Source organism: Colias croceus, chromosome 9 (genome assembly GCF_905220415.1).
Source record: "Colias croceus chromosome 9, ilColCroc2.1".
In the NCBI taxonomy this organism is placed as follows: Eukaryota; Metazoa; Arthropoda; class Insecta; order Lepidoptera; family Pieridae; genus Colias; species Colias croceus.
Window position 1 is genome coordinate 10,993,530 of NC_059545.1, and position 18,984 is coordinate 11,012,513.

At 34.5% G+C, this 18,984-nt stretch overlaps 1 protein-coding gene across 1 annotated transcript in view; it reads left to right on the top strand.

The window, feature by feature from the left end:
- LOC123694166 (E3 ubiquitin-protein ligase ZNRF1) overlaps positions 1 to 14,367 on the top strand; it is a 103,615-nt gene extending 89,248 nt beyond the window's left edge. The window contains exons 2-4 of the mRNA XM_045639503.1: positions 11,262 to 11,357; positions 11,691 to 11,796; positions 13,819 to 14,367. Of these exons, the coding sequence (XP_045495459.1) occupies positions 11,262 to 11,357; positions 11,691 to 11,796; positions 13,819 to 13,876 (260 nt within the window). The 3' untranslated portion in view covers positions 13,877 to 14,367. The remainder of the gene's footprint in view (positions 1 to 11,261; positions 11,358 to 11,690; positions 11,797 to 13,818) is intronic.
- The last annotated feature ends 4,617 nt before the right edge of the window (positions 14,368 to 18,984 follow it).

Genomic DNA, 18,984 nt, shown 5'->3' on the forward strand with positions numbered 1-18,984 from the left:
CGCGATACGAGTTGCGACTTCCTGCATTGTAACAATGCAAGGGTAGGCTGTGTGGAGTGGTGTAGTGCAGTGTGGTGATGTGTCGGACGTGGTGACATGGGGATCATTATTGGTACCTGTGTGCCGGATTCTGAGCCTGATGCTGCTTACGGGGATCAGCTGAGGCGCCCGCCACGTAGGATACTCTATGGTAATGGTAAAGTCTCATTAATGTTTCTAAATTATAACGTAAGTGATAATTTGCGCTAGCTTAATAAGCGTGCTTTCCGCCCGCGGCTTCGCTCGTGTTGATTGAAACTTAAAAAATTATAGCGAAGTATATGAAAATGAAAATCGGTGCAGTAGTTTTTAAGTTTGTCGCGTACGGCCTGATGCAACGGATTAGTTTTTTTTACAATAATATAAATAAAATCAAACTACTTAAGAGTTTACAAACATAAAAAGTTGTTGTCTAAAAATATCTCAACAAATAGTGAACTCCACTCTACCGTTACGTTAAATATGCAAATTGAATATTGTTATATTTACGTATTAATATTTTACACAAATGTCACGTCGACTGCCGCGGCCGGTGACAACTCAAAAGGTCACGCGTCACGTAAATAAGAAGCCTTCTAGAGAAAGTAAAACTGAAAAACAAGGCTCGGTCAATTGAATATTAGCGAGATATACGGCGTAAGGTCAATCTTTGAATGTACATTAGGTACTATAGGAATTGGTTATAATATATTGGTTGTTGTTGACTTTAATATGTATCTTTATATTTTAATTCTCTTTAACTAATTAACGTACAAATATAATGTTGAAATGCGTTTTATATATTGTAGTAGGTACAATTTATTTTGAATGCTTAAGTATTTATTGATATATTTAAACGTATTTTTTTTTCAAATGAAGGTTAAGTTTTCCAATTAAGTAGCAGATTAAAATAACATTTGTCGGTTATCTTGCAAAATAACAACCTTTATTTGTGAGATTGACTTTGAAACGTCTTATTTTAAAATTATATGTATTTACATATAATTTTGGTTTACTCGAGCATCAAGGTGCAATGCGTCTAAAAATATAAGTTTTTTTAAACTTTATTTTTGAATGCAGTCGAATATATTGTGTTTAATTTTATAGTGATGTAGTTTGATTTTCTTTTAATAATGATGAAACTTCAAATTTCAAGAAACGGCATTATGTTCAATATACCTATATATATAACATATATTCACAACTTCAATTATATATTAGTAGAGGTAATAAACCTTTGCATTGTTTTATGAACTACCTAAGGCCACATGGCTTTAGGCGGGTTCCATACAGAACGCAGGTGTTAGGCGCCGTTCGCATGCTAACCACGTACGCATTATTCTGTGACGTTTGTGTCTGTCGAGTATTGTTGGTTAATAGCCTTTGTTTCAACGATCCTCTATGAAAATGTTTAAGTAAGTAAATTAATAAATATTTATTACAAAATCAAGGATACAGTTCTTGTTGATACGTAAGGCAATAAAGCTGTTAACACAGTGAATAGTTAAGTATAATTTTGACCCAAGATGTCCGCACTAGACTCGTCGCGTCGCGTCGTGAGAATCAATATAATATTTTTGATTTTGAAGTTTTTGTTGTCTTGTTTTTAATTTAATTTTTCGTTGCGTAACGTTTTATTTTTAAATTAATAAATCAAAACGAATTTAGCAACAACAGCTTATTTTTTGTTGCATTAATTGTCAGAACTCAGAAGGATCTATTTATAGCTCTTGTAGTTTATTTACCATAAATTATGAAATTAAGAGAACTATTATTCAATTATTACTTAGTGAAATGTTTATAAATATATGTAATATACTGCGTTACGCAAAAATTTATTAATCGTTTAAGAAGTCAAAGGTCCTTGACCTGTGTTGATCTTAATTATTCTCTGAATTAAGCTCCAAAGCGTAACCTTCCCACTGAGTAGTAATTTCCGCAGCATCTTGTATAATAATTACATGGTGTAAGCAGGGGTAAAGGAGCTCATTGTTTGTCGCTTACACACACTTCGCGTATTACGACTCACGCTTACAGAAACGGGAAATGTGCTTCTAAAATTTTGGTCATCATTTGTTTATTTTCGCTCATTTTTTAGTGATCAAAATTGTGTGTTAATTGTATGAGAATTTTAAAATAATAAGGATAATTTTAGATTTTAATTATGTATTTAGTTTCTATTTATATGTAAGAATATTTGATTTTCCTTAATTTGCAAAAACAAACCGAATGCTAATACTTTGAATAGCTTGCCGATACCAATACGAATTTTACTACAGTCTGAAATGGTTCTATAGATGACGTCATAAGGACACTTGCTACCCCAAAAGCCTTAGAAACAAGCTGGTTACAGAAATAGACGGATCGAGGCTGTTCACGATATTGGTTAGGGACACGCGACCACCTGTTGAAGTGATTAGATCGATACAGTTTGGTTTTGTATGAAAGTGATCAGTTTGGAACTTTGGAGGTCAAGGGTTCGTCACTTTTATTTAGTGACAACAGATAATTTTTTGATTACTTACTAGCTTTTCGTCTGTATACTGCTGTAAAAAGATTGTTTCAGTGTGACCAGTCTATCTCCAGAATCAATTATCATATAATCCATTCGTTGGTTGCGACGTGAAATTAAGACAAACAAACACACTTTCGCATTTATAATATTAGTAAGGATGTCTCTTGGCTGTGAGCATTAGGTGCCAAATTTGCATTTACAGGCAAGACATTGTAAATCCATAATATTGGATATTTCAAAAGGAGAGGATTGAAAAACCATTGATGCAATCAACATTACTAACACGTCTCTTCGTTTGCTTCTTATCTTAAACGATTAATTTATTATCTATACATATTTTATACAATACTAGTGGTCCGCCCCGGCTTCGCCCGTGGTACATATTTCGCAATAAAAGGTAGCCTATGTCCTTTCTCGGGTATCAAAATATCTCCATACCAAATTTCATGCAAATTGGTTCAGTAGTTTAGTCGTGATTGAGTAACAGACAGACAGACAGACAGAGTTACTTTCGCATTTATAATATTATATACAATATATACAATATTATTTATGATCTAGGTCCCTCTTCGTGCTCTAAAGAGTACAAGTATCGAATGGCCCCATCTTACCGGTGGTGTCGGGTTTCTATTTGATCTATAGCGAGAGGTTATTAGTAGAAAGTGTATTTAATATTATATATCAATTAATAACGGAGAGGCTCTTAGATGAGTTTATTAAATTTTATTCAATATATTGATTGACAGTATTATTAATTTGCAATCACATGTGTATGCTCCCTATACCTCAGGACAATGCTGATTTTTTATTACTTTTTATTTCCATTTATGAAATGTAACGTCGAAATTCTACATGAATTTTTCATAAACCGTGAAAGAGTTATTCTGAGCTAAAATTATTTAACATATTTAACCCTAATGGCAAGGTTGAATACGAATGTGAAAGAAAAATGTCAAGTGCAAGAGGTAAGGTTCCGGTTATACAACTTTATAAGGTATATTTATGTGATGAAGAAATAAATTATTGTTATCGTATTGCTGTATTTTATGCGTATTTTAATTCAATCCACGTTTAAAAATATCTAATTTCAGTATAAATTCGGCTGTTGAGAAATATTACACACGTATTTTTTATTCTCTCATCCCTTCTTCAGTGATTATCTCAAAAAATATGATGTGCTGAGAAGTAAGAATACACTCGTTGCTCACCGCTCACTAGTAACACGTTTCACGTGAACGACACGTTTCAGTGACACGCACGATATCGTTTCCGCGTGCTATCACGTAAACACATTCCGCTCTTGAGAGATTTTCGTAGACATCTTATCTATATCTATTATTTAATTATAAGAAAAGTTTATACATATTCCTCTCTTTTAGAAATAAATCATAACGTGATAAATGCATATTTACGTCGTTATTATATTTTACCTTCTATAAGAATAAACTACGTGCTCCTCATTATTCTCTATGGGAGCGTTTCTCGCAATCGTGACGGAGACACGTGATGCATGCGAAACGTTTTAATAAAGCAGCAGAACATGTTTTATGTGCACACTTCAGCATTCAGACAATATTGTAGCTAACACCTTACTTACCATATACGAGCGAAATAAAGATATTTGTTTGAAGCATGATTTACGCTACGTGTTGGGGACGGGCCGTGCCGGAGACGGGAAACAAATGAAACAATATCCATAAAAGTTTCAACGCCGTGCCCCGTCCTAGCCACGATCAGGCATGCATCACTTTATACAAAAAATATACAATAATGCTGGATCCAATAATAGCGTAAATTATCCTTTACTAGCTGCGTTTCGCGATTTCACCCGCATGGCTCCGCTCCTGTTGGTCTTAACGTAATAATATATAATAGCCTATAGCCTTCCTCGATAAATGGGCTATCCAACAACGAAATAATTTTTTAAATCGGACCAGTACTTGAGATTAGCGCGTTCAAACAAACAAACTCTTCAGCTTTTTAATATTATTAGTATAAGTATAGATTATAGAGACACCACTTGTTCGTCCAGCAGACTCTTTGGTACGCCTACATACACATACATATAGTCGTTGTTTCTGATTTGTTTTAGTTTCTTTGGCGGTTCTGTCGTTAGCGGATTTGTAGGGCAAGGGCACATGGCGATTGGCTGGTAGGGTAGGCAGAAGCAGGGTGGTGGAGGTCGCTTGCAGGGCAGCGTGGGACACGGTCGCTTGGTCGTCGTGGTAGTCGTGGTCGTGGTTGTGGTGGTGGTAGTAGGGGTGGTTACGATTTTCTTTAGTGGCACTTTTGGCGGTTCTCGCTCTTCGCAAGACTGCGGGGGTGGACAGTCGGGGACCTCTGGAAAGTGGAGGTATCGATTAATGAATTGTCATTTTTTGTGCACGATTGTAAGTTCGATACACCTAGATACAGTTTACTGTATGTAAATTTGTTATAAATTTAATATTAGGTAATTGAAGTTAGTAATATTAGGTATTTCAGGCGATTTAAGGGCAAAAGAAAATGAAATGAAACAGAAATCAATGGGTTGATTGTTCCATTGTTGTGAGAAACAAGTGAATTAGTTACGCCAATATTTTCGCACGCAACAAGCAGGGCCGGATGCAAATTATACGCTAAATTTCATAACGTCAATAAATCTCCACTTGTCCAATAAATTATATGGCAGTCTGTATCCGGAATTAAATAAATATCACTTTGTATTCCTTTGTGTGTCAATAAATTTAATTCAGTGCCTTCCAGCGTTAACGTATGTATTTTAATCAAAATTGTATACGGAACTTTTAAATTATTCTGCATATTTTTGTTGATATGCAAAGCCAAGCACGTGTTATGAACATATATCAAATCGTTATTTGTTTTTGAAATTTAATTGTTTCTAACTCAAAAGATACCTAGCATTTTAAATAAAATGCAAACCTCGAAGACGCTGGCTCTACATATTATAGAGAGAGGTTCATAATTCGTTAACATTAAACTTATCATTCCCTGTACTTTGCTGCAACAAAATGAAAGCACATTTTTACGTAAAGTACCTTTCTACGATGAACTACAGAAACAGTTGCCACACTAGGAAGTATACACAATGCACATTTACCTTGCATATCATAGCAGTCATCTCTAGGACTATCACTAGTGGTGGCCGCCTGCATGCGTTCGACCCTTCGCTCCTTGCACTCGTTACACATGGCACAGTACACCTCGACTAGCTCAGCAGGGTCAGCTCGCTCCCGGCAGCGGCGGCATGCGAGCCGGCAGTCCACCACGGGACTGACGGGCTGCAGGCAGGCGAGGAGCGCGAGGATGACGAACATGGCTGTAGAGATGATATACTTATGTATAATGTATGAAATAGGTGGATCAAAATAACAAGGATTCAAATATCCACGTATAATTCGATCTAATACATTTTTGTAAGGTAACTTACCTAATCGAAAGCTTAGACGTTACTGTATTTTACATTACATTATGAAGTAAAGAAAAATGGAGATAGAGCTATACGAGAATAGGGGTAGTATGTTTCCTATCTAAAATATATGCATTAAATAGGAAACACATTAGAAATTCTAGTCATATCAACTTGATACATGACGTCAAATCAATAATAATAAAGTGTAATAAGGTAAACGATAGCTTACGTATATGTACATGTCATAAAATTTCTATTCAGACATGCAAAGTGTCAATTTTAAAGGTTTTTTTTAAGTTATAAATGTGTTCAAACGTCGCTTTTATAATCGGCCACGATTAAAACTTTCACGTCTGCAAATTGAACAAATTGTGCGCTGCGAGGATTTCGGGCTTCAACAGAAAATATTAAATGAGAGTTGAATAGTTGATTAATGAATCTATTCTGTCTGGTTTGATATTAAAGACGCGGTTAAATTATAGCTTGTTTCGCCGCAATCAACGTCTCGAATTAGATTTACTCCGGTGAAAATATTTAAAAAAAATTACCGAAACCTCTCTGTGTGTTTCACGTTTCCATTTTTCAATCACGTCGGTTATAAATCTAAAATGTTTATTGGAAATAAAATGTGCCGAGGTTTTTGTGTAAGGAAAATAAAATTCGAAATGAAATGGGTTTGATGTTTGCGCGTACACGAGTGGATGTTTCTATGACATGGAGATTGCTATTTGCTTGCTCGCTTGTTTATAACTTTTCGGCGGTATATTATAACGTGCAAAATGTGTAAGCGTTGAGTTTCATTTTATTCATATAAATGTAGATTAGGAACGAAATAAATATATAACGTAATAGTTAGAAACAAGTTCAATTGAGGGATAATAACTAAATTCAATCTTATTTTAAATAATGTCAGTTGATAAATATCAATTGATTTTATACAATGCTATGACCTACAAACCTACAAAACCACACACCTAAACGCAAGGAGGAAGACAATATTGTAAGAAAGGGGGATATTTGCAATGCATCCTGGGAAGTCAATTTCCCGTTTGACGGCGAATACTGAGCGTCTCCGGGGGAGGGAGGGGGTGGAAACGATTGAAAGGGGAAGTTTATATTATGTGTGATATGATTTTATTTTAGTGGTTGTTTCTCGATTGCCTTTTGATGGAATTGGTGAATATTGGTTGGTTATTTAAATGTATTTATTTTATGGTGGGTTGCGATATTTTATTTATTTACTAGCTGCTCCCCGCGGTTTCACCCCCGTGGCTCCACTCCTGTTGGTCGTAGCGTGATGATATACAGGGTTACAGGTAAAGTCGATGTAGATCCGTTAAGGGCATGTAGTACACATCATTTCTGAATGATTTCACTATGTAACCTCCCATCCTAAACTTAACCCTTTTCGAGATATTCGAGTTTTAATTTTTTTTATGAAAATGCCCAATTTTTCGGCTATTCAATTGAATATTTTGATTTTTTTTTACTCTTATGATTATTTTTTGGTTTTTTACATGAAGAATGAAATGCTTAATTACCTCAATGACTAAAATTGCACGTAAGTTAACTAAATAGGTCATAGTAGACGATCGAAACTTAAGAAAATAAGTACAAATTATAAAAATATATTTTTCTTTTCTGGATATCTCAAAAAATTATTATGGCACTTGCTCTGCAGATATGCTTAAAAACATCTACATTTTATCAGCTATCCAACGAGGTATAACACTCTAGGGTATTTATTAACCTCAAAGGTGAAACTTAGTTTCTAAGGCTACATGGCAGTCAGAATAAATAGCCCTTATTTAATCTTATTAATTTGAGACTTAAGTTCAGCATCATCATTTCAGCCTACTGGCTTCCACTATTGAACATAGGCCTCCCTCGGCTAGGTACAACCTTCATGCATCCATCGATATCCCGCTATCCTGACCTAGGAGATCATTCAGTTTTATAGCATTTTTTTTGTTCACATCGTCGATCGTACAAATAATGACCGTACGCCAACTATTACTTGAGCGTAAGTGACTAGTTACTGGCTATTGTTTGGAAAATAACGTAATCGGTGCGTTGTTAACGCTAGTTGGCATACAAAGTCACTCACGCTCAACTCATAGTTGGCGTACAGATCGTCGGTGATTGTAGTAAGCTAAATGAAACAATAAATCAGTTCAAAATAACATTTATTCACCTAATGTTTTTGAATAAAATTTTATCGTTCATGTTCTACGTGTCCACCTCTATTTCGCACACATTTTCTCATTCCTTCACGTGGTCCACTTTTCACTACACCATGTGGTTAATGTTCTTCTTATGTCGTTAGCAGCATTTAAACAGCACACAAGCAGCATCCTTTCTTTGAGAACTTCCACTAACGATATGGGGTTGGGCTCACTGTAAACGAGGCTCTTCATGTGCCCCCATACATAAAAATCAATGGGGGTCAGGTCGGGACATCTGGGTGGCCAGGGTAAAGGCCAACCTCGTCCAATCCATTTGTTAGGATAGTTACGTGTCCAACCATTCGCTAACGCTTCTTCTGAAATGAGTAGAGCAGCCATCATGTTGAAACCACATGTCCCGCAGTAATTGTAATGGGAGATCATTAGTAGGTCACCTGAGTCACACACATAAGTCGTGTGGGAATCCGAAAGCACAATAATTCGCATCTACCATGGACGAATCGCATGAGCAGACTAAAATGGATGGCAAGCAAACAAACGACCAAATACAAAACAATGGGCATGTTGTATCCCCAAACTTGTTTTTGCACATTATTTTTCTCACTCTCATTTGCATAAATCGTAAGTTTTCTCGCTCACACGCAACGGATTAACTTGAAGGACAATAGCCGAGGGACCCGTTAGACCTACTACCTGAACCTTTTCAACTGTGTTTTTCTCTATGAGTTTAAATACAACCATAGGTTGTTATACCTCGTTGGATAGCTGATAAAATGTAGATGTTTTTAAGCACATCTGCAGAGCAAGTGCCATAATAATTTTTTGAGATATCCAGAAAAGAAAAATATATTTTTATAATTTGTACTTATTTTCTTAAGTTTCGATCGTCTACAATGACCTATTTAGTAAACTTACGTGCAATTTTAGTCATTGAGGTAATTAAGCATCTCATTCTTCATGTAAAAAACCAAAAAAATAATCATAAGAGTCAAAAAAATTCAAAAAATTCAATTGAATAGCCGAAAAATTGGGCATTTTCATAAAAAAAATTAAAACTCGAATATCTCGAAAACGGTTAAGTTTAGGATGGGAGGTTACATAGTGAAATCATTCAGAAATGATGTGTACTACATGCCCTTAACGGATCTACATCGACTTTTCCTGTAACCCTGTATACCCTATAGCCTTCCTCGATAAATGAGCTATCTAACACCGAAATAATTTTTCAAATCGGACCAGTAGTTCCCGAGATTAGCGCGTTCAAACAAACAAACAAACTCTTCAGCTTTATAATATTAGTATAGATTGGTAGCGCGTTGGATGTAATAGTTATAATTCAGCGTTGAGTTTGTGTTGTTTTAACGCTGTATGGAGAAATAACTTGTTATTCATAAAACTTGTGTATAATTTATAGTATTTTTTTTAAATTATATTGTAGAGCTCCTTAGAATTATTTATATTGATCGGTTCGACTGGACCATACATTCAATCCGTTCCCTCACCTGTCCAATTTATAAATATAAAATTTTTCGTATTCAGTTGAAAATGTAAACGGAGCTCGATTTTCACGGATTAAAGGAAAAATGCTAAACTTGAGTCCCACACAATGGATAGACATGTTGACAACCTGTCAACTGTCAAACGCTCATTGACAATTGACAGCTAAGCGCCGTGACTGAGTCGGGCTACCGGTATTAATATTTTATTACTGAAAAAAGAAGTGGTATTATTCAGGCTCTAAGTGATGTTCAAATGGAAAAGTCAAAACTCGAACTGTTATTTATTCAACCAGATTTCTTTTTAAAGCGCTTTTGAAAAATAGAAATAGTCATAATTCATATAAATTCTGTTCCACCGCTTTAGAAAACAGTTTTAGATTATTTATATAATATTTTATTGATTAAATGATATACATACTTTATGAATACGAGAAAATCAGAAATTATTTCTAAAATTTCAGCAGGCACTCACTCATAACATTCAAAACTAAACATTAGATAAAATTATGTAAGTTTACAGTATATTACCTTCATTAGCATAACAAACTAGATGGTTTGATAGCAGTAAATAGATATTTACTTTAGTTTAATTGAGTGTCAATACGCAATAGCAATATAATAATAGCAATAGCATCGAATGCATTCAGAGCTATTTCTATTGCATTCGCAGCGATCCGACATTCTATTGTGAAATTGTTCAATGGAAACGTTTATGGCCCGAAAACTTGCCTTTTTAACTTATGATATTGGATTCTATGATCCAATTTACAATAGGGAATGCGAGTTATGTTGTTGGTTGGGAGTTTAAATGTATTTTTCCTTACAAAAATACATTTAAACTCGATATTTAATAATATGGATTATGTACGATAGCAACTCTATGTTGTTGTATATTTTTTGTCGTTGAATGTACGAGTATTTCTAAATCTCGCAACTCTCTCTCTAGTTTATGAGCCTATTCATTACAATCAAACAAACAAACAAAGTTTTCCTCTTTATAATATTAGTGTAGATATTCAATTGTTCGCTTTATATTCAAATCAGTTATTAATATGCGGTCTATTGTTGACACTGAATTATTAAATCGAGTTACAATATTATGCTAACCAATAACGATATTCAAGAGATATTCGTAGAATAAATTGACTCTAATCGATTAGCGGTCCGCCCCGGCTTCGCCTGTGGTACATATTTCGCAATAAAAGATAGCCTATGTCCATTCTCGGGTGTCAAAATATCTCCATGCCAAATTTCATGCAAATTGGTTCAGTAGTTTAGGCGTGATTGAGTAACAGACAGACAGACAAAGTTACTTTCGCATTTATAATATTAGTATGGATTGTTCCTATAAATGTAGTTACATGTGTTGGGGATTTCTTGTAGCTATGTAAATTATTCAATTATCTAGTTATTGTTATGATTAAATAAATTGTATATGAAACTTGTGATGTTATTTTTCTTTTTCCGATTATTCTTCTTGTAAATAATTCCATTATTTGCATATTAATATTTTTCGTTATAAGAGTTTGTTAGTTGTTCGAGACTTATTCACCTGATTTTTTTTAATAATAATAACATTGCTTCACCTGTTTTTGCTCTATGTTCCTAAAGTTATATTCTCTTTGTTACAGGAATAAAATGTCCAGTGTGCAGCAAATTCGTGTTGCCGGACGACATCGAGTGCCACCTCGTCATGTGCCTCACCAGGCCACGTCTGTCATATAATGGTTTGTACTTATACGTATACATTTTTTTTATTCTTAAATGTTTCGTTGAGAGAAAAATATATTTTGGATGATATTTTAGTACTTCTCACGATTTTAGTGTATTCAAGTAGTCTCTCGTTGTGATGACCTGCTTTGAAACGATATCTATAAAAACTAACACTTAACTGGCGAAATAATTTTCCAAATCGCTTTAAAATAGAAAAAAGCAAAAATATTTCTTTAAGCAAGTCAATTGAAAAATGTGGGCGTATCTGTGAGACAATTTAATAATGTATTCATAAAAATGTTATTATGGAAGTACAGCCACTAAATGCAATTTGCATGCATTTCCAGAGGACGTGCTGAGTGACGCGAAGGGCGAGTGCGTGATCTGTCTGGAGGAGCTCTCCGCGGGGGACACCATCGCGCGCCTGCCCTGCCTCTGTATCTACCACAAGGGGTATGTTATATTATAAATTAGGTAATATTATAAAGCTGAAGAGTTTGTTTGGTTGAACGAGCTAATCACAGGAGCCTTGAAAATTGGAATTTGAAAATTGTTTGTCTGTTAAATAGGCCATTTATCGAAGCAAGCTATAGGCTAAAATGCTATTCCATCACGTTAAGATTAGTAGAAGCATAGTAGTAGGCATTAAGTAGCCTTGTTATATATAAAACAGAAAAAAAGACAAATAACAACACACTATACAATAATACAATACAATATAGAAAAAAAGAGTATAATATGTTCTTAAAATTCAAGTTAATTGTTAGAAATTATATTACTAACATAAATATAAGCTTTATGTATTACATAATTACATGTTATCTAAACACGATAATCGATTACAAAACAAACCAACGACCTCTCAAGGCATCTGATTAACGAGAACATAGCCAAGATACACTGCCAAATGTAAGCCGAGTCAAACCCGTCTGTAACCGCTCATTTGGCTCGCCGTCTGGTTAGGGGTTCAATGGTCTTATCGCTTATCGGCTCTTCAGACAGTTAAGCCTTATCGATTTGTGGCTGGATTTGCATACGAGCCTTGACAAAGGGGAGGAAGGAATGATATGGGTATAGGATATTTTGGCAAGTGTAGCTGTGCCCGTTGTTTCACCCGCATTAACTTCAGGAATGCATAATGATATATTGCGATGCTTCCTGGATTATCCGATGATAAAATAATTTTCAATTCGAACCAGATTCTCGTTCCTGAGATTAGCGCGTTCAATCAAACATAATCTTTAGCATCAGAGATTTTTTATAACTAAGAATAGAAGTATTCTTGAAATAGAAATGTACTTTTATCATGGAAGGTGTTATTACTCCAATGCAAAGTAAATTGGGATACTCTTCTAGTTCAATGTTGTCGTCTGAGCGGCTTCGACAGGGAGCATAGTGATTGACATAATTTAATTTGCTTACGTAAAATGAATAGTTTGCAAGTTATCGTACACAGTTTAACTTCTAACATGATTATAAGAATAGGGCAAGTAATGATTTAATACAATTGATAAACAGTACATGTAATTGGGAACAAATAGATGATGTTATATAGGCTGTTTGTGGAAAACGTGGTGGTTTAGTTTCATTTGTATGTTTTCCCTCACAGTTGACCGGTTTAAGACACCTGTGAAGTGCACGGCGTGCAAAATAACACAGATTTAACTGTAACCATATCTTTTTACCATTAATGAATAAAAGTAGCTGTCCAATCTAAATGCGATTAAACAGTTTCTTTAATTAAATTGAAATTAAACTTTTGTTACGGCTTTGTGATGAAAATAGATTTGAAGATGCACCTGCGCTCACAACTTTACATTTTAGCTAAAATCTTCGAACAACGTTCCTTCACTTAATACTAATTACCTTCTCTTTTCTTATTTTTAATATTATGATATATGTATAATTTTAATAACGTTCCGTATTTACCATAAGTGCTGATTTACACAGGGTCAGTAACTGACTACAAATTCGAGGCAAATCAGTGCAGTGTGCCTAGTGCGAGTTTTCATCGAGTACGAAACGTTACTATCGCGTCTGCGTCACAGCGAAATTTGTATGGGGAATCAAAGCTTCCCCATACGTCCGCTAGGGGCGCTGTTCGATTTCCCATACTAATTCGGCTGTGACGCAAACGCGATAGTAACGTTTCGTACTCGATGAAAACTCGCACTAGGCACACTGACCCGAAAAAAAACCCTGTGTAAACAGATTTGAAGTCAGTACAGAGGCTTGAAGTCTATGTAAACAGTTAAAGACGCCGAAATTCGGCGCCGCGACTGACTTGTCTATTGACCCTGTGTAAATCAGCACTCTGTCATAACATGTCTCGTTTTAAACATATGGCATCGAGGTCCCCCACTGTGGCTAATTTTAAACGTTAAATACAAGGTTAATGCAGTTTGTAATAATATTTCAGTTCGATACCATAATATTTGCGATCATTTTATTAATCTAACTTTCGTTTATTTTCAGATGTATAGACCAATGGTTTGAAGTAAACAGATCGTGCCCCGAACATCCCGGCGATTAGGGATCACGCGGGCGATGCTCCCCGCCACGGGGCAAACGCCGCGGGGCACATCCCACGGGGCACAGGCCTCGGGGCAAACGCCACGGGACTCAGGCCTCGGGGCAAACGCCACGGGGCACACGCCACGGGCCGAAGCCCAGCCAAGTGCCATGTCGCGAGTGATAATTTTATACAATGAACAGACTGCGGCCCCCGGGCCTTGTAAATATAACTATGCTAGTGAGATGTTTTACCATTTATTGAATAAAATTAAAAAAAAAACAAAGACAATTGCGCGAAATTAACAGTGTATTTAATTGAATTTTACATCGTTACGGTTTCGTTTTGTATGTATTGTAACTGTATTGTATATTATGTATAGTGTCGTTGGGTTGCAAGTGTAGTTCGTTTCGCCGCCGCCGGCTCCACAGTACACATATCTGTTAGCTTATGTATTATATCATTTGATCTTTTTTCATCTTGATAATAAAGTTGATTTGTTTCTAAATTTTCGAAACTTGTTTTATTTCCTTGCCTACCTGTCTGTAAGTATTTTACATAGATAAAAAGCATCTTAATCATGACATATTTCTACCAAAATACTTTAAAATAGTAGTGATTTTGTATGTGCGTCTACCTCATAGCCAAATGAAGAATGTCTTCATTTGAGTACCAGAAAAAACATTTTTCCTTCACCAAGTATCTATCTATCTATCTAAATAATACATTTATAACTGAACTGAATAGCTTACGACAATAATTATTATTGTGTTACCGTGAAAAACAAAATTAATGTTTCCTTAATATCTTAATATCTTGTCACATTCATGATTTTTGATGGTGCTTGAAGACGACTATGAAGGCGGATAACACAGCGCATCTGAAGTCCGCTGAATTTTTAATTCGTACAAGAAATTCTTTTTTTATATCTTCAATTTTTAAATAATTTTACTTACAAATATGAATAAGAAAAATATTACCATAAAGTAGGATTCTTACCTTCCCACCAACTGTTGCTTTACCTAATACATATGGGCATACAATATACATTATACATTTTCTATGGGTAGGTACTATGGGTGCACGAACCCAAGAGGGTTTGTGCACCCTTTATGAAGACATAAAGGGTATCATTTAAGCTATCACCAATTTAATTAGTTTTGTGTTTCTTAAATAGTAGGGTTTGTCCTCAAAATAGTAGATCTGTCACCAAAATGTAGTCACCAAACAATGCAAAATCAGTTCCACAATAAATCACCTAAAATCCTGAGATATAAGGTCTAGTACCAAATAAATGTTTTTGTATGTATTATAATAGGTGTGTCCTAATAAGTATTTAAGCAAACTAATTTAAAGAGATCACCAATAAATCATATTATGTTACTAAAAGTTAAAATTAATATTTATTCTTAAAAATAATAACCACTGAATAATCAGCTCTGGTTTAATAGCTGGCTAATGGTTAGCATAATTGCAGATAAAAGACTTAATTAAAGTTAAAATAATCAATAATTATTGTTAAAAAACAATAATCACTGAATAAACGGTGCTGGTTTGGATTTCGAAGGGCGCCCCCTTTTTCTTTTCTGGCCGATAAGCACATTTTTTTGCTTCTGGTGGGGGGTTGGCCAGCTTTAAGCGTATGGCTAATCTGATAATATGTTTGCACATGTCAATTTTTAAAGTGCGCCAATTTGTCTCCGCCCCTTTGATCATTTTTTCATTAAAATTATAAATTGATGTATTAAAGTGATAACGAATACTATTAATTTATTATCTGAACGAAATAAAATGTTACTACTGTATAGGTGACAAAATCTATATATATAAAAGAAAGTCTGTATGTTCCAACACTTATAACTCGAGATCTGCTGAACCAATTTTCATGGTTTTGGATTTGTTGGATTTGTCACCGCCCAGAATAGAAGAATAAATCATAAAAACAACAAAAAATAGACGAATAAATATTTTTAGAAAATTTTGATTTTCGTACATGTCAATCATTAGTTGTCAATCCTGTCAAATACGGAAAATAATGTTTGACATTCATGCGTTCAAAAATGTATTATGTGTAAAATAATTAAAAAGTAAAAAGGGTGAATTAATATTGTTTGTATTTATTTTAAAATCAATTATTAAATTTTAAAAAGTGCAATAAAAGCAGATACATAAAAATTCCTCAAATGTTTGTGTTTACGCGTGTTTTCAGAAATTTATAAGGTATTTTTGGTGGGGAAACTAACCAAGAAGGTTGGTTCGATTAATTATTGAAAAAATTCTATAAAAATGTAAAAATTCTGACAATTATATTTTGATGCGATTTCGTCGACTGCGTCAACAATATAAACAAGCTAAATTGCGTTTTGAAGATTGCAACCATTTATGCGATGCAATTAGCACAGAAGAAGATGCAGAAAATGTTGGTCTATTGATTATTTTACCGGCGACATACACAGGCAGCCCAAGTGAATATGCGCAAGATGCAATGACATCATAATATGTTCGTCATTATGGTCGGCCAGATTTATTCATTACATTTAGGTATATGTAATCCGAAATGGATGGAAATTGTTCAACTGCTGCTTCCCGGACAAATATCAAGTGATCGGCACGACATCACCACACGTGTTTTCAAGCAAAAAATCCGATCACTGATGAGTTACATTAATGAAACACATCTTTGGGATTATTCAATGCTGGATGTATTCAATCGAATGACAACAATCTGGCTTGCAGCATGCACATAATTTGATTAGTCGAAAGGATTCGGGCAGATAAAATATATGAGTGTGCGGGGATTGATAATCCTGAAACCGATCCAGACCGACATGACGTTGTTATCATGGACCGTGTGAAACAATCAACCACCAAACACCATGCATGGTTGACAGCGAGTGTACCTAAAGGTATCCACGAAAATTGATGGCAGAGACCATCACAGCCAACGATGGTTACCCACTGTATCAGGGTCGATCGCCCAATGATAATGGTAGAATTATGACAACTAAAGTGAAACGAAACGATGGTGTGGTCGACAACAGTTAAAGAATGAAAAGAGTTAATCCATGCTGCACAACTTATTAAAATTAAATCATTTTTCTCTGAGACGTGTTTGAAGTAATAAAATAAAATACTATTACCTATCAACCCATATAAATATTTATTTTGTATCATTGTATTACGTTCATCAAAGCCTTAATTAGTTCAGCTAAAAGGTAACACAACATTCATTGACAGGGCGATACAAAGTTCGCCGGGACAGCTAGTATCAAATAAAAAGGAGTCACAGTCAGGGATCGATAATCGATTTATTTGGTGACAGATCTACCATTCTGAGCACAGAGCTATTATTTAAGTAACAAAACTGTTATTATAAGAACGAAGTTTATATTCATGTAATGCAATATAATTTTATTGGTTATCGATCTCTTATTTTACACATATATTAACATTAATTTGATAATTCATACCTGGGAACAATTTTTGTTTATCTGAGAACGAAAATATTTCGTGGTGATAGATCTATTTATTAGGTGATACAACTTGATGACAAATATAAATTTTGGTGATAGAAAATATAGTTCCCCTTCATAAACCCCTACAATATATCTGGAAACACACCTACGAAAATTGCTGTAGAATATTGTTTATAGTTCTTATCTTATGTTCATGAAACGATTTATTGTATTCTGAATATAAAAGCCAGATACCTAAATATTAACTGCTGAAACTATTTTAACAAAACTAACTTCTACAATATTATGAACTAAATGTATTGAACAAATAAGAGGTACGTAATTTCTGTTTCAAAAATAAAGGAGCCAGCTTTCCAGTTCCTTCAGTGCCGATAAAAATAGTAAGTAACAGAAATTAACGAAAGGATTTCAATTTTAAAACATATTTCAGAGATGTATTTACTAATAATTTATAATGAAAAAAAATGCAATTAAGACTTAAAATATGAAATCGCATTTTAAAAACATCGTATGAATTGGATAGATTATTAGCACGAATACGTAGATGGAATTTTCATTAAACATATTTTTTCTAATAACAGGAGATCGAACCCTAGACTTATTGGTATAAATGCTCTTAAAAACTGTACCGAAAGCTTACTTAAACTCAAACTCAATCATTTATTTATTCAATTAGACTACTTTTAGTTTAGTAGCACTTTCGAATCATCATTACATAAGTATTTTTAACATTTACCACCGATTCAGAAAGCAGTATCTATGGAGAAGAACCTTCTTTAATTAAACCTTATTGCACGCCTCATAAGCGAAGCGTTGAGGTGGGTACTACTGTCCCGTCCGATTAGGGCCCTTCTGGCCTCCTCCACTCAAGCGACAGCTCAAGCCGAGGTTCGTGGTCCCCGTCAAGGGGGGACGCCCTTGTGCATGTCGCTACCAGGGTGAACCTTCAGTTCACCCCCGCGTCCGCGTTAAAATGTAGAAGCCCTTCTGGCTAACATTGAGAAACACCACACAAAAAAAAAAAAAAAAAAAAAAAAAAAGGGTACTACTGTCACTTCGCGCAAAACATCTGATTTTTCCGATTTTTCAAACTTAAAATGTCTTTATGTATCATACATTGCACTTGTAAGATAATACATACACACACATATTAAGAAAAAACACTATTTTTAACATTCATGATATTTTTGATGTCATTTTTGTTATTTAAACTAGTTAAAAAACAGTTTAAAAAAGTTCTGTCTTGGACGTCCGTGTGTCTGTATGTGCGGAGGATTTTCTTGTTAACACGATAGCGACCGAAGTACTTTACTAATCGAGTCTTTTTTTTTCTCTTACGCTTGAGTATGCTCAGGAATAGAACCCTTTCATTTTTCAGGGTCTGATTCGATGTGGTTTAATTGTTATTAAATAAACAAAAAAAAATATCTACTGTTCTCCATAATTTTAGTATATCTATATATATTCTTTATTTTATTTTTTTTTTATATTTATAGTGTACTCAAAATTCACCATTATAAACTCGATTCTTTATACTATAAGCCAAGGTTTAAAAAAATAAGTTGGTAGTCAGTCCCTTAAACGGTACCGCTTTCTTTACTTTTCCAACTGTTTTATTTTATTTCTTTTTTATATTTATAGTGTACTCTTTAT